General features: G+C 39.5%; 1 protein-coding gene across 3 annotated transcripts in view; it reads right to left on the bottom strand.

The window, feature by feature from the left end:
* The window catches only part of CPNE4 (copine 4), a 595975-nt gene that overhangs the window by 135232 nt on the left and 443984 nt on the right, over nt 1-16759 (bottom strand). For all 3 annotated transcript variants that reach the window (XM_021071322.1, XM_021071320.1, XM_021071321.1), the window contains 2 exons: nt 10370-10453; nt 7524-7613 (listed from right to left, as the gene is read on the bottom strand). In XM_021071322.1, the coding sequence (XP_020926981.1) occupies nt 7524-7613; nt 10370-10453 (174 nt within the window). The remainder of the gene's footprint in view (nt 1-7523; nt 7614-10369; nt 10454-16759) is intronic.

The raw sequence follows: 16759 nt of genomic DNA, 5'->3' as shown, positions 1-16759 counted from the left end.
GTAAGTAGGGGCAAAACCATCTCTATTTCCAAACAGTATATATTTTAAAGACTCTAGGAGTTCTTTTGTGGTGCAGCAGGTTGAGGATCTGGCCTTGTCACTGCAGCAGCTTGGGCTGCTGCTGTGGCAGTGGTTCAGTCCCTGGCCCAGAGACTTACATATGCCATGGGCAGGGCCAAAAAAATAATAAATAAATAAATAAATAATCAATAGAAAATTACCATAAACAACAATAAAACTTAATAAAATAGTAATTTAAGAAAAAGAATAGTTTTTACATATGCGAACAACAGTTAGAAGGCATAGTGGAAGAGAAAGAAACAAACAAAAAAATAAACTATGCATAAACCTAAAAACAAAAATCCACGCACTGAAGTTTGGCACTTGCCATCAGCCTCTGCATGGATTAAATCTTGAGCCACTGCAGCTGCAGACCTGTAACACCCTCTGAGCAGGGTTCAGGGTGAACATCAGGAGTCTGGCACTCTGTACTCCGGGAACACTGGAAGGACAGTCTTCAGTCAGATATTTTTAGGAGATTTTATGTGCCCAATTCTTGCATCTCCTCAGATCTAGAAAAACACTAAAATCCGTCATGGTGATGTCTGCTCCTTGTGACTAGTAGACCTTCAGGAGATCAGCAACAAACTTTGTAAAATGTGTGTATGCCTCATCCACCTTCCCCTCACCTTTATCATATCCTGATATTCCCCCCTTTTCCTGGAATTTCAGCCCAGTCTATAGTTAAGGATAAAACAAAAAATATCACTGTCAATCTGTGAATGCAGGTACTTCCTAGGATGAGAGCAGGTGAGTCCTGCAAGCCCTGAAAATTCAGGATACTGGCTCTGATAGTGGAGGTGCATATCAAAGGTACGATTTATGTAAGCCCAGGCCTCTTCTGTTCCTGCTCCTTGCCCTTTGTTGCAAAATCTCTGGTATATCCTAGTTTCTCCCTCACCATCTTGGAGCTGTTTCTCAGGGCTACCTGAGATGCTGTCTTCCAGGCTTAAGTCCTAATTTGGCCCCAAATAAAACGTAACGCTCAACTTTCAGGTTGTGCTTTTTTTTTTTTTTTTTTTTAATGTTGACATAACCTTCTGGAGATCAGCAACAAACTTTTGTAAAATGTGTGCATGGCTGCATGCACCTCCCTCTCACCTTTCTATCCTTTACATCCCTGATAACCCCTCTTTCCTTTCTGGGCAGTGTTTCAGAGCTATCTGAAATACTACCTGGGCTGTAGTTAAGGATAAAACAAAGAATGTCATGGCCATCTGTGAATGCAGTCTCCTCCAAAGGTGAGAGTCTGTGAATTCTGCCAGCTGTGAAAACTCAGGCTACTGGCCTTGATGGAGGAAGTGCATATCAAAGGAATGATTTCAGTGAGCCCAGGCCTCTTTTGTTGCTGCTACCTACCCCTTGCTGCAAAAATTCCTATATATCCTAGCTCCTCCCTAGCCCCCGAAGCAGTTTCTCAGGGGCTACCTGAGTGCTGTCTCCTGGGCCTACATCCTAATTTTGCCCCAAATAAAACTCAACTTCCAGGCAGTGCACTTTTTTAAAGTCAGCAGTCCCAAACATCTAAGAGGAAACATAAGTGCTCATGCAAAACACAAAAGCAGACTTGAATGAACTGAAAGACAGGCTATGCTCTAGGCTAAGACTCAGTATTAGAAAAGATTACCTTTGCAATCTCAATAAAAATACCACTTTTTCCCCCCCTTCTGGTACTAGTTGCTTATAAAGCTGAATGGAAAGAACAAAGGAGGAAAATATCCAGGAAAATCCTTAAGAAGACAAAGAATATAGAAGTGAGAGGGGCTGGCTCTATCAGGTATTAAAATATCCTATAAAATGATTACCTATAAGGGAGGGGGGTAAAAAGTAGAAGAAAGAGTAACGAGAGCTAAACTTTTCTGAACATACTTCGTTTTGTAGTTTTAACTTTAGAATCATGTAAACATTTTATATAATTATAAAACAAAGTTTAACTTGAAAAAATAGGAGTTCCTTCCCATCATAGCACAGCAGAAACGAATCCGACTAGGAACCATGAGGTTGTGGGTTCAATACCTGGCCTTGCTCAGTGGGTTAAGGATCTGGCGTTGCCCTGAGCTCTGGTGTAGGTCATAGAAGTGGCTTGGATCTGGCGTTGCTGTGGCTCTGGCGTAGGTGTGAGGCTACAGCTCCGATTAGACTCTTAGCCTGGGAACCTCCAGGTGCTGCGGGTGTGGCATTTAAAAAAAAAAGAAGAAAAAATAAATCCTAAAACCTGAAAGCAGAAGTGAACAAAGGAACCTGACAGTTCCATGGGGTAGAGCTTTAACTACAGAGAGGAATTGTTTCTAGACTTTAAAGTGTGACTCAGCAGCCACAGAGAGATATATATCTTATGGAGAAAAGGAATTTCAAAATTTCAAAGCTTATAAATTTGGAAAATTCATTTCAGAATGCAAGGAAACTATTAAGCATCTGTCATAAGAATTCAAGACCCAACCTGAATGGGGTTTTAACTGGTTAAACACGGGCCAATTCAGGATTTCAAAGGAATAGTAATAACTGAAATAGACTGAAACACTTGAGTATATTAAAAAAAATCCATGAATTTTTAATAATACTAAGGGACCGCTTTAGTCACCTATGAATGGGGGATGCCAGAGAAGTAACTTGTGATTCTGAAAATTGTTTTAAAAAAATAAAGAATAAAGCATTTTCCTGCCTTTCTTGTATAAATCCCACCTCAGGGAACCAAAGGGTTGGTGAAGGGAGATTTTCTTTACAGAAGAACTCTAAATAATAGATGGAGAAGAGATAATAGAATTAGAAAATTACCATTTTGGAAATTCAAATGAAATAATGAATCTACGCAATGCTCCTCGATGACTGTAAAGATCACAAACATTCTGTAAATTGTAAAACATTCTGGCTATAAAACAGCCCCTGAATCTGATCAAGTCCCAACTAGCTGTTTATAGGGAGTGCAGAGTGGGGGAACAAAAGCAACCTGGTTTCTTCATTAAGTAAAGGGCGAGGGCAAAAAATAGGGCGAGAGAACTATAGATTAAAGGAGACTTCAGAGATATTCAGTCAAGTGTCATGCTTGGACTTAGATTCCAGTTTGAAGGAAAAAAAACCCTACACTTTTTAATATTAGTCACATATGAATAATGGCAGAATATTTGCTGGTATTTAGGAAGCTTAGTTAATATTCCAGGTAAAAAAATAGGTTTGTGGCTATGTTTATAGAAAGATTCCTTATCCTTTAGAGACACACATGGAAACATTTTCAGATGAGATGATGAATCTGGGAGAGGGCCTCATATGACTTCTGTTGGCCCTAGACCCTTCCGCCTTCTTAGGCCCCCTCCCACCATAATAGATTTTGGGGATCCTAAAAAGGTTATTGTTTTCTGATGTGTGAAAAATGGAAACATTTTATTTAATCTTACAAGTCCACTTTTCCTTATGGCTTTTAAAAGAAATTTTAAAAGAAATTAAATTTTTGTAGGCTCCTGAAGGTATCATGGTTCCTGGCACTATAGCCAGGATTAGTGAGCCGTGGTCTGAGATCTGTTTCAAAATGGTCCAGGGGTGGGGAGAGGGAAAGGGTAGATGGGTATTGGGAGTATGGATGAAATAAAATCGGCCACAAGTTAATAATGACTGAAGCTATGTAATGGGTAGGGGGAGTGGAATAGGTTATTATAAGGTCTTTCTACTTTTACATATGTTTAAAAATTTCCATAATAAATAAGTTAAAATATCAATTTATGAAAAAGACTTATTTGAATGTTATTTTTACTTTTCCCACAAAGGAAGAATATGAAATAAATGAAACCAGAAGAAAAGCCTGGTTATCTGACTTTGGTATTCGTGTGGACCCTGAATAAATAACAAAAGATCTCAAGTCTCATTTGCGACAAAGACCTCATTATTAAAGTTTTGCTAAGACTGAGAATCTAAATAGACAGAGGGCTTTTAAAATGTTTAAATTTAAAAGAATGTATACATGTATGTGTAACTGGGTCACCATGCTGCACAATCGAAAATTGACAGAACGCTGTAAACCAGCTATAATAGAAAAAAATTAAAATAATAAAAAAAAAATTTAGGAGTTTCCGTCGTGGCGCAGTGGTTAACGAATCTGACTAGGAACCATGAGGTTGCGGGTTCGGTCCCTGCCCTTGCTCAGTGGGTTAACGATCCGGCGTTGCCGTGAGCTGTGGTGTAGGTTGCAGACGTGGCTCGGATCCCGCGTTGCTGTGGCTGTGGCGTGGGCCGCAGGAGTGGCCCAAAGAAATAGCAAAAAGACGAAAAAAAAAAAAAAATTTAAATTTAGAAGTTCACTTTCGGAGTTCCCCTTGTGGCTCAGTGATAATGAACCCGACTGGTATTCATGAGGATGCGGGTTCAATCTCTGGCCTCATTCAGTGGGTCGGGGATCCGGTGTTGCCATGAGCTGTGGTGTAGGTCTCAGACGTGGCTTGATCCTGCATTGCTGTGGCTGTGGTGTAGGCCAGCAGCTGTAGCTCCGACTCTGACCCTGGCCTGGGAACTTCCATATGCTGCAGATGCGGCCCTAAAAAGACAAAAAAAAAAATTCTCTTTCTCTTTTCTTCTTTTTTTTTTTTTTTTTTGGCCTTGGGGAGATGCTGTCTGCTAATATGGTACCATTTTATTTCAGAGAAAGCTGAATGGGAATTTCACAGTGGCCTCTGTGACAATATCGTTAACACAAACAAAGGGCGATATAGGAAGTCTCTTCTGACTCTCAGAAAAGCTGTGAGCAGCTGAGTGAAAATATTGTCTGTGGCCTGGTGAACTTAGCACACCTGTGTGGGAGACCCCCCCACCCCGGTGAGATGCTAAGGACCTATCAGTACCTCCCTCCCTCCTCCATCCTTTCTCTCCAGAAACAGTCACTGAGCATCTACTCTGTTGAGCACTGGGCTGGATGCCTGGATACACAGAAAACAAAACATTGTTCTTACTCTGAAGGAGCAAACCAGAAAGCACGAGTCATCTGGTGGGGAAAAGGAGATGTAGACAGAAATGTTCCAACAAGTGAAGAAGTATCTCCACATGTGGATGCAGAGCACTGGAGGGCACCCACAGATGCTCAGGAAATCAGGGAGAGTTTCTGGAAATGGAGGGAGACTGAAGAGACCCAAAAGAAAATAGCATGATCCAAAAGAATGAAGAAAGCATCCCCGCTGCGAGGCCTGTGCCAGACCCTGAAGGCTAGGTGGGTGCAGGGTGAGTACCAGTGCTCAGGAGTGAAAAGTTGGTGGAGGGGAGCCTGGGTGGTAGAAAGTGGTGGGGGGCACCGAGTCTTGGAAGGGCTCTCATGAAGGAGCTAATGTCTGCTCCAGGGCTTCTCAGTGTGGGCTGAGACCAGCAGCATTAGCATCACCCAGAAACATGTTGAATGCAAATTCTCAGGCTCACTCCAGACCTACTGAATCAGAAATCTGTGGGGGTACTGCCCCAGCGGTCTACGTATTAAGTCTGCTAGGTGATTCTGATGCATCAGTCTAAATGATTTTATCCTTCAGAGAACATTTAGTAATGTCTTTTGGCTTTAAGGCTGATGGGAGTGACGTACTACTAGCTTTAGCAGCCTGGATACTGCTAAATATCCTATAATGCGCCAGACAGGACCCCCCTTCTCCACCACCAATCCAAATGTCAGCGGTGTGGCTATGGAAAAATCCTGATCCTCCCTTTCTCTCTGTCTCTCTCTCTCCTTCCTTCTTTCCTTTTCTTTCTTTCCTTCCCTCCCCCTCCCTCCCTTCTTTCCTTCCTTTCTTCTCTCTCTTCACTCCCACTTGTCCTCTACAGAAAGCATAACACTCAAAAGGCCACAAAGCACTCCTTTTTTGCATTTTATTTATTCAATTATAGATAACCCTATCCTTTTATCTAATAAATAACTCCCCATGACTAAGTTGACCTACGGCTAATGGTAGCATTATTTTGTTTCTGCCCCGAAAAGTCCATTTATCTCTCTGGGAGTGGGATGGGGTGGTTCAAAGTATAGACGATAATCCCACCCTAGGCCTGAAGCTTTAGGCCTTGGCCACTCTGCATATGAGCTTACACATGAGGCCCGAAGAGCCAGGGGTTCTGATTATGGCATGAAAAACAGTTCCAGTGGAAGCTGAGGCCCCTGTAGGAGATATGAGGGACAATTCTGCGCTGTTCCTCAGATCATGGAAGTAAGCATGTCCACAGAGAGTACAAAGTCCTAACAGAACAGTTTTAAACAAATATATGTAAAGTCACATTAAGAGTCTGGGATTAACCAGCAGGTAGGATTCTAATCTGATTGATGAGACTGACAAATCCAAGAAATTATATCTATTAGAAGAGGGGTTGTAGGACAAAAGAGTGAGGAAAGTGTAGTTACAAAGACAAACACTGGCAGTACCCATCTAACTTTCTGGGAATGTTTAGTCTGCCTAATGGACCTCTTACATCCCCCTGGGGTGATAGATGCATCAAGCTTTTAAAGTCTGAAGCCATTAACCCATCTCATCATCTAGCTTCCCTGGCTTGGCTTTCAGGCTGGCACACAACCTTCTGACAACTGTCTTCTCTCTACGGTTTTTGCCCACATGGAGAAAATGCCCTGGTGGAGCTGATATGAATGTTGAGTCTGAGAGAGGATCATGTTTTTCACTGAACGTGAACCAAACGGCCTCCTGTCTTATAGCTCCAGCCTCTATTGAATTTACTCAGTCATCCTGAATTGGCAGCAACAGCTCACCATACTCTGAAGCTCCTCCCACCAAGATGTAGAGTCCATGTCCTATTTTCTCATCCTTGAACCTGGGCTAGCTGTGTGACTGGCCAAGAGAATGCAGATGAAATGACCTTGTGTGAGTCTGACACGGGGCCTTCAGATACAGTGCAGCTTTTGCCCTGGCTCTTTTGGACCCTAGGGTTGCTGTGTGTCTAAATCCAAGCTAGCTTGCTGAATGATAAGAGACAAATGGCCCAAGCACCCCAATTATTCCAGATGACAGCCAGACAAACCCAGAAGCAGAGACCTCCTGCTCAGTGCATCTGACTATGAATACATGAGGGAGTCCACACAAGACCCATGGAAGAACCTCCTCAATGAATTCAACTTGCCAACATGCAGAATCATAAGCTAAATAAATGCTACTGTTTCAAGTATTAAATTTTGGAATAGCCTGTCATTCGACAGTGGGTAACTGATACAACAGTATTTGTGTTTTTAATAACTTGCAATTATACCCAGAACTGATTGCCACAGTTTCTCTCTGAGAAGCTACGGGATTTGCCTCTTAACATAACACAACTGGGATTTATCTTGTTATCCCATGAGCCTAATGGCTCTAGCAGAAGGGGGAGCCTCTGCTTCTTCCGTCAAGATGCTGAGAGATTTGGGTAAACGCTACAGAAAACGTTGGATTTGCCAACATTCACTTGAGGAGAAAGAGGAATGTCAAATAAATAAAATTGCATTTCACGGACACAGATAAATTTCTGACCTTCAGCCGGCGGTCGGGATCTCCGCTGCATAGAGAATTTACTGATACTTTGAATGATTTCCAGGCCGGGCTTAAGTTATTCATCACAACCTGAGGGGGGGAAAAAAGAGAGGAATGGTGGGTGGGGAGGAAATGCTTGACATTTTCACATTTCAACATAAAAACTGCTGAGAAGCATTCAGTGCTTACAAAAAGGACAATTGTCTGGAACAGGTGCCTTAATAAAAACTTGGAGCAGGGAATCTTTTAAGGGTGCCCACTAAAGGCCCACTAAATGGGCAGACCTCCTGTGGTCACTGGCTTGGCTGTTATTTCATAAATAATAACAGTAATATTGTCCAGTATGTAGAGGCCGAGGGTGACCCCTTCTATATCAAAAGAGGTTGGGATTAAGGAGATGGGGCTGCCTCTAGCCTCTGATAAAGTATCCCTGTTCCATAGGCAAAAATTCTCTTCTGTTGAGGTCAGCATAGGTAAAGTCCATTGATGGGTGTGGGGGTATGAGACAGGATAATTCTGTCCGGTGAAACCCTTTTGAAACCAGTTTACTAATCATGAACTTGGCTAAATCCTGACCGAGTCCTATTCTGCCCTCACTATGATTTAAATAATTCAATTTGGTTTAGAAAGTATGAGTATCTGCTTTAAGCCTAGGATTGCACTATGTACTCTATGGCAGGGGCTCCCTAACCGTGGTTCCTGGACCAGCAGACCCTGCATCAGCCGGAAGCTTGTTAAAAATGCAAATTTCTAGATTCCACCAGAAATCTTCTGTGGGCTGCTAGGTGGCTCCAATGCATGAAATTTGAGAACCACTGCTCTAGGGGACATACAAATGAAGTTAAATGGAATACTGTCATATTGGTTTTTCTTCCTATGAAATTTTTAGTTAGAATTTTTAGCATTATAAAAAAATTAATTCTCTATCCAAAAAAACATAATTATTTTATAAGTGATTCCCTCTTCTTCTGGGTTCCTTAAAATAACTGAATTATTGATTATACTGTCGGCTCATTATTAAATTTCCTTTAATGCATTAAAGTAGAAAGATGATGTTCCTGTGTGACTCTGCCTTTTATTTACTCTGATTCCGTGAATGATCAAAGTGATAGTGAGAAGAAAAGTTAGATCAAATTATTTTGGTTAATTTAAATTTCTCACTTTTATACAAAAAATACTAAGCAGTGAAGATGTTTCACGGCAACAGTTTTGTAAAACTCAATAGCTGATCAAAATTTCAACTATAAATTTCTCTGAAATTAAAATCTGTGTTGTGTGTGTGTGTTTCATATGCACCAACATGTGCTTCCTCAGAAAGAACAGTATTGCATGGAATTTATTTTGTATAGCTATTGAGTAAGAAAGAGGAAAAATCAATGTTATGCTGGTTGACCCACTGGAAAAGTTTCCAATCACATTTCTTGTGAGATTCCAGCAGCCACCTGCAACAGGGTATGGGGAAGTTCTAGAGATTCTGGAGAATTTACCAGTGTCAATAATGAGAAGAGGGTTGCTGTCAGGAGCAAAGAAGAGAAGTCTAACAATATGCCACCGCTCTTCTTTCTCCCTGCACATTCAAGTCCCCATACACTGGCTGGAGCAAAGGCATGAATGGGTACCACTTCTGATTCTCAAGTTACTACTCCTGAAAGAAGTTTGTTTCATCAAAGGAATCTTTGTGTGGAAAAAGTCCTATTTTGTGGTGGCGATGGGGTGCCACTCAGGGAAACAGTCTAGTTTCATCTGAAACTATTCCCCAGGGATCAAGGTCCAAAGAATCACACAGCACTATCACAGGCAGTGGACATACTTCTACGCCCGACTACATTCATGTATTCAATCTTTTATTAAACACACTTTATTAAATGCCATCTATGTGCCAGATGACAGCCACAGACTAGTCCATCCAAGACTATTCATTTCTTGTTTACCTTAAGTACAACCCGAAAAGTTTCCTTAATGCTACCTACAACTCTGTGACTTAAGAAACATGGAAGTGGATGTCCGGTGCAGGGTATGGGAACATGGTGCCCCATGATCATCCTATGAGAGGCATGAGGTTCTTTCTTCCCTTACCCCACACTGTAAGCACAGCAGTCTTTTCTCAGCTCCAAGCCATTCATCAAAATTACCCGACTTCCTCCTTATCAGTGCACTTGTGACCCCCCCACAATCTATCTTGAACTGGCTTATAAAGAAAATGAAATAAAAAGTGAAAATTAGAATTGGCTATTAAGTGGGTAGTGGTAGTTGGTGGGAGTGAGGGGTAGTGAAGGTTATGGTTTGGAGTCATGTGGAGAAAAGGCGGGGAGGAGATGCAGCCAGACCAAGTGCCCGCTGATGCGGACAGTCATTCCCATGATGCACCTGACATCAGTGCAGTGCATGGACTCTCCCTAGGGAGGAAGACTGGCTCCTGAAATTACAGCCAAGTTCGGGCTCAAACTAATTCAATTCAAACTTCAGCTCTGCCTCTTGCTCACTGTGAGAAATGACTTGAACTCAAAGTGCAGTTTCTTCAATTGTCGAACAGGGTAATAATAATCACGTCAAGGGATAGTTGTGAGAAGTAAATAAAATGATGCACATAAAACCTCAGTACAGTGGTTGGCACACAGTCATGCTCATTAAATATTAGCTATTAATAAGTTGCTGGCTCTCTGTATTAAAGGTCAGTAACGGAAAATCTGGGCAAAAGAGGCTCTTCTGTAGCACCCGTATTGCGAACGAATTCAGAGGCCTGGTGGGACAGCTACTGACATTAAGAAAGGGAACAGTTTCTCAAAACAGGTCAGTGTATCGTCTTAAGGAGACGAGACGGCACAGCTGAAGATGACCCTTCTCACCTCAGTTCGGTGCACAAGTTGCTGAGTTGCATCATCATTCATTCGAAAGATTTCCAGAAATGGGTCAGACTTACTGAAGAAATCCTAAAATAGATAAGCAGAAATGAGTTGCTGCCCTCCCCTTGTACAAATAACATTTGAGCCAGCTCTGGGTAAAATACCCCTGAATATAACCCTTCCCTGCCTTATTCTTCATTCCTGGGACACACCCTTGGCTAGAATAAGTTGCATCTGAACCCCAAGTCCTTTGAGAAGTAAGGACTTGGTTGATTGCAATTCCAAGTATTTTTCAAAAATCAAATCAAATGCCAGTTCTCTGTGAGGCAGTGTATCTTCTGTCTTAATTATGTTAATTCTAGTTATTGTAAAGCCTATGTCAGATGCCCACAGTATCTAGATCACTGTGGGTCTGTTTTTATTATCTGTTTCTTGGCTCTGCTTCTTGTTATGCTTGTTATTTTTTGATTGAATACTAGACAGTGTGTAAAAAAAATATAAATGCTTTAGATGAGTCTAGTGTCTGGAAAGCACGTAGAATGGGAGAAGTCACCTGAATCCAATTAGGATTGAGCTATTTAGAGATTGCTTTCTTCAAAAGTCTTTAAAGGTCTGATATATTTCTGATTCTTCTATTCCTTGGATTATTTTACAGCCCTCTTACTCAGAAGCTGAGTGGTTATGGGGCTGTTCCTCCTTGACAAGTCCTCAATGTTCATTTCTGTTTGTGAGACTTTGAAAAGCTCTGTTTACTTCCATAATCTCTGGGATTTATACTTTTTTTGTTCAGTTTCTCTCTATGCTGCTATTTTCTCATCAGCAAATGCCTTCAGGGGATAAGTCACTCCAATTTTGGGCTGTTTCCCTTCTCTGAAGCATCTACAAATAACCTGAGCTTTCTCAGTAGCCCTATACTCATTTTGCTTCCCCAATTCCATGAGACTATCAGAACCACTACCCAGTTTCTTATTTCTTAGTAGTTATTTCTGCTAGGCTTCGCAGATTCTCTACTCAGGGGTTTTTATGAATCAGCATTGTGGAATTGCCTTAAGTAGAAAATCTGCACAAAATGTCTGAATCACCTCAATGGATATCTCTTCTTTCCAGTACTGAAAAGTATCAGCCTGGAACACTCTGAAGGATACATTAGAAATAGAGGAGGTGGGAGTTGGAGATATGTCTTTTCTTTGGCTTTCCTCCCTACCCAACCAGGGCCAAACATCCAGACTCTGGAAAATACACTTCCACTCTATTTCTGAAGGTGCCTTCATCTTGTCAAGAACCCACACTGACTGCTTTCATTAAGAAGTCTGCCCTGCAAACCTGTCTCTCTGATAAAACAGCCTCTGCTTTGCTCCCTGACATATTTCTGATTCCTACCTGTTTTCATTTGTTCAAGACATTTGCTCCCTGAGCCTATTTCCCATTCAAGACTCATCTTTTTTTTTGAATTTAATTTTTATTTTATATTGGAGTATAGTTGTGTTAGTATAGTTACATACATAGTTAGTATAGCATGTTGTTGTTTATGCTGTATAGCAAAGTAATTCAATTATGCACATACCCATTCTTTTTTTGGGGATTCTTTTCCCATATAGGTACTGTAGAATATTAAGCAGGGTTGTGTTATATAGTAGGTCCTTGTTGACTATCTATTTCATATGTATATGTAGTAGTGTGTATCTGGTATTCATGAATTCCTGATATAGCTCTTCTCCACTCCTCTCTCCTTTGGTAGTCATAAGTTTGTTTTCTATGTCTATGAGTCTGTTTCTGTTTTATAAGTAAGTTCATTTGTGTGATTTTTTTTTTTTAGATTCCACATCTAAGTGATATCATATGGTATTTATCTTTCTCTGACTTACTTCACTTAATATGATAATCTCTAGGTCCACCTATATTGCTGCAAATGGCATTATTTCATTCTTTTTTATAGCTATGTAATATTCCATTGTATATATGTACCACATCTTCTTTATCCATTCCTCTGCAGATGGACATTTAGGTTGTTTTCATGTCTTGGTGATTGCAAATAGTGCTGCAATGAACACTGGGATGAATTTATCTTTTTGACTTAGAGATTTCTCTTGATATATGCCCAGGAGTGGGACTGCTCGATCATATGGAATTCTATTTTCAGTTTGTGGAGGAACCTCCAGACTGTTCTCCACAGTGGCTGCATCACTTTATATTCCCACCAACAGTGTAGGAGGGCTTCCTTTTCTCTACACCTTCTCCAGCATTTACTGTTTGTAGACTTTTTGATGATGGCATTCTGACCAGTATGAGATGGTACCTTGTTGTAATTTTGATTTGCATTTCTCCAATAATTGGTGATGTTGACCATCTTTTCAATTTTTTTTGGCCATTTTTCTGTCCTCTTTGGAGAAATGTCTATTTAGGTCTTCTGCCCATTTTTGATTGGGTTTTTTGTTTTTTCGATATAGCACTATGTGAGATATTTGCACATTTTGGAGATTATTCCTTGTCAGTCACTTCATTTGAAAATATTTTTTTTCCCATTCTGTGGGTTGTCTTTTTGTTTACTTTATGGTTTCCTTTGCTATGCAAAAAAACTTTTAAATTTAATTAGGTCTCACTTGTATATTTTTGTTTTTATTTTCACTACTCTAAGAGGTGTATCCAAAAAGTTACTGCTGTGATTTATATCAAAGAGCGTTCTGCCTATATTTTCCTCAAGGAGTTTTATACCATCCAGCCTTACATTTAGGTCTTTAATCCATTTTGAGTTGATTTTTGTGTATGGTGTTAGAGAATGTCCTAGTTTTGTTCTTTTACACGTAGCTTTCCAGTTTTCCCAGCACTACTTATTGAAGAGACATTGTATATTTTTGCCTCTTTGTTACAGATTAATTGACCATAGGTGCTTGGGTTTATTTCTGAGCTTTCTATCCTATTCCATTGATCTATAATTTGTTTTTGTGCCAGTACCATACTGTTTTAATGACTGTAGCTTTGTAGTATAGCCTGATGTTAGGGAGCCTGATTCTTACAGCTCCATTTTTCTTTATCAGGATTGCTTTGGCTATTGGGGATCTTTGTGTTTTCAGACAAATTTAATTTTTTTTGTTGTTGTTATAGGTCTGTAAAAAATCCCCTTGGTAATTTGACAGGGATTGCATTGAATCTATAGATTGCCTTGGGTAGTATAGTAATTTTGACAATATTGATTCTTCCAGTCCAAGAACATGGTATATCTTTCCATCTGTTTGAATCCTCTTCAATTTCTTCCATCAGTATCTTACAGTTTTTAGAGTACAGGTCCTTTGCCACCCTACAAAGGCTTATTCCTAGGATTTTCATTCTCTTTGATGTAATGGTAAATGAGATTGTTTCTTTAATATCCCTTTCTGAAATTAAGTTATTGTTAGTGTATGGAAACGCAACAGATTTCTGTGTATTAATTTTGTATGCTGTAAGTTTACCAAATTCACTGATGAGCTCTAGTAGTTTTCTAGTAGAATCTTTAGGATTTTCTGCTTTGTGCTGGGTCCCAGTGCATGCAAAACCTTGTGTGTGCCCTCCAAGCATGAAGTCTCTGTTTCCCAGTCCTGTGTAGCTCCTGAATTTGAGCCCCACTGGCCTTCAAAGTCAAATGCTCTGGGGCTCCTCATCCAGATGCCAGATCCTCAAATGACAGGGTGCTTAGATCTCTCACTCTTGTGGGAGAACTTTTGCGATATAATTACTTTTCAGTTTGTGGATCAACCACCTGATGGATATGGCATTTGATTATATCAGGAAAGCATCCCTCCTAACATCTCATTGTAGCTTCTTCATCTCTGGATGTAAAATATCTTTTTGGTAGTTTCAGTTGTTCAGCAGTTAGTTGTGATTTTGGTGGTTTCATGAGAGGAACTGAATTCAAGTCCTTCTACTCTGCTATCTTGTCCAAAATTGAGGGGCTGCTTTTCAAGACTCATGGTAAAGAAGCAGAACTTCCCTCTCCATCTCTTCACTAGTGGGGGCATCATTTGCAAAGATTTCTCCTATTAGCTTGTTCTGTGTGTCCTTGGGGCCCTTCTCCAGGAAGTCAGGCTTTACTCCTGAGATGGACTGTTGGTCCTTCAGGGAATGTATGTGTGAATTGTGCTTAATAACTGCTTAAACACTGGAGGAACTCTATCAGTTCTTTTCCTGTTTCATTTTATTGATAACTTTAAACTTTTGCTATCATTTTTATTCAAAAATAGAACATAGAGAAAAAATAGATGACAAAAATAGAAAGAAGGAAAAAATAACCTATAGTCTCACTCATAATTCCACAACTGTCAACAACATTTCAGTAATTTTTTTTATAGAATTTAGATATAATTTTATTTTCTTTCTTTCTTTTAAAAAATACATTTGTAATTATAGTTTTGTCTGGATATATGCTCAGGAGTGGGATTGCTAGATCACATGGTAGTTCTATAGTTAGTTTTGAGGAAACTCCATACTGTTTTCCATAGTGATTGTACTAATCTACATTCCCACAACAATACAGGAGGGTTCCCTTTTCTTCATACTTACTCCAGCATTTGCTTTTTGTAGTCTTATGGCCATTTTGACCCATGCAAGGTGGTAACTCAGTGTAGTTCTGACTTGTCTTTCTCTAATAATTAGTGATACTGAGCATCTTTTCATGTATGTATTGGCCATCCATATATTTTCTTTTTTCTTTTTCTTTGTTTTGCTGCAAATGTGGCAAATGGAAGTTCCTGGGCTAGGGGTTGAATTAGAGCTGCAGCTGCTGGCCTATGACACAGGTATAGCAATGCAGGATCTAAGCTGGGTCTGCAACCTACATCACAGCTCACAGTCACGCTGGATCCTTAACAAATTGATTAAAGCCAGGGACCAAACCCAAGTCCTCATGGATACTAGTCAGGTTTGTTACCACTAAACCACAATGGGAACTCCTAACCCATATATTTTATTTGGAGAAATGTCTATTTAGGTCTCCTCTGCCCATTTTTCAATTAAGTTGTTGTTTTTTTTTGTACTTGAGTTGTATAAGTTGTTTGTATATTTTGGAAATTAAGCCCTTGCTGGTTGAATACTTTGCAAAGATTTTCTCCCATTCCTTCTTTCTTTCTTTCTTTTTTTTTTACAATTTGCTTTTCTGTGCAAAAGCTTTTGAGTTTAATTAAAAAAGATACATGCACTTCTATGTTCACTGCAGCACCATTCACAATAGCCAAGACATGGAAAAAACCTAGATGTCCATCAACAGATGAATGGATTAAGAAGTGGTATATATATATATATATATAATGGAATAAAACTCAGCCATAAGAAGAAAAAATTAATACCACTTGCAATAACATGGATGCAACTAGAGATTCCTATACGAAGTGAAGTAAGTCAGAAAGAGAAAGACAAATACCATATGATATCACTTATATGTGAAATCTAAAATATGGCATAAGTGAACTGATCTACAAAAGAAAAACAGACTCAAAGACATAGAGAATAGACATGCCAAGGGAGACAGGGAAGGGAGTGGGATGGACTGGGAGTTTGGGGTTAGTAGATGCAAACTATTACATTTTGAATAAATAAGGAATAAGGCCCTATTGTATAGCATAGGGAACTATATCTAACTCTTGGGATGGAAAGTGATGGAAGATAAAATGAGAAAAAAACTGTATCACACACACACACATACACATATATATGACTGGGTCACTTTGCTATATGGCAGAAATTGGCTCAATATTGTAAATCAACTGTGTTTTAACAGAAAAAAATAAAATATACATTTATAAGCCTACTCTATATGCACTTCCTTACCCTATTTTTTTTCTCTTGAAAGTGTACTACAAGGTTTTTTCTATTTTGTTTCATATTCTTTTAAGGTACTATTTAGGATTCGTACAGAGTTCTTGTCAAGAAAATATTCATATTTTATGTGTTAAGTATATTTTCTTTTACAGGGAGGCAATTCCCAAGTAAAATTCATCAAATCAGACAATAAAAACTTTGATTCTAAATTGGTGACTAAGGACTCAAAAGGATATGTTGTAGGGTATTTTTTGGTAAATATGTATCTGAAAAGCTATTTTTGTATTGAATCCACTGCCTTTTTATCCTTGAATAAATATAAACTGGCAGCAATGAAAAAAAAAAAAAGAAAATACACTGTAAATGAAGAAAAGAATGATCAGATACAATCTTCACCCTTAAGTAACTAAAAATCTAACATGTCGCACACTGGCTTTAGGAGTGTTTTCATATCCATATATACAGTCTGGATGATCTGGGACAGGATATATTTAATTTTTCCAAGTCTCCATTTCCTTATTAATAAATAGAGAGGTTATCAACACAGAAGGATAAGAAGAACCCAGTGACTGGCACATGGTTAGCGCTCGAGAAGCATTGCTTCTA

Source organism: Sus scrofa, chromosome 13 (genome assembly GCF_000003025.6).
Source record: "Sus scrofa isolate TJ Tabasco breed Duroc chromosome 13, Sscrofa11.1, whole genome shotgun sequence".
Taxonomy (NCBI): Eukaryota; Metazoa; Chordata; class Mammalia; order Artiodactyla; family Suidae; genus Sus; species Sus scrofa.
The sequence above is the reverse complement of the archived record's forward strand: the minus strand, read 5'-3'. Positions and strand labels throughout refer to the sequence as shown.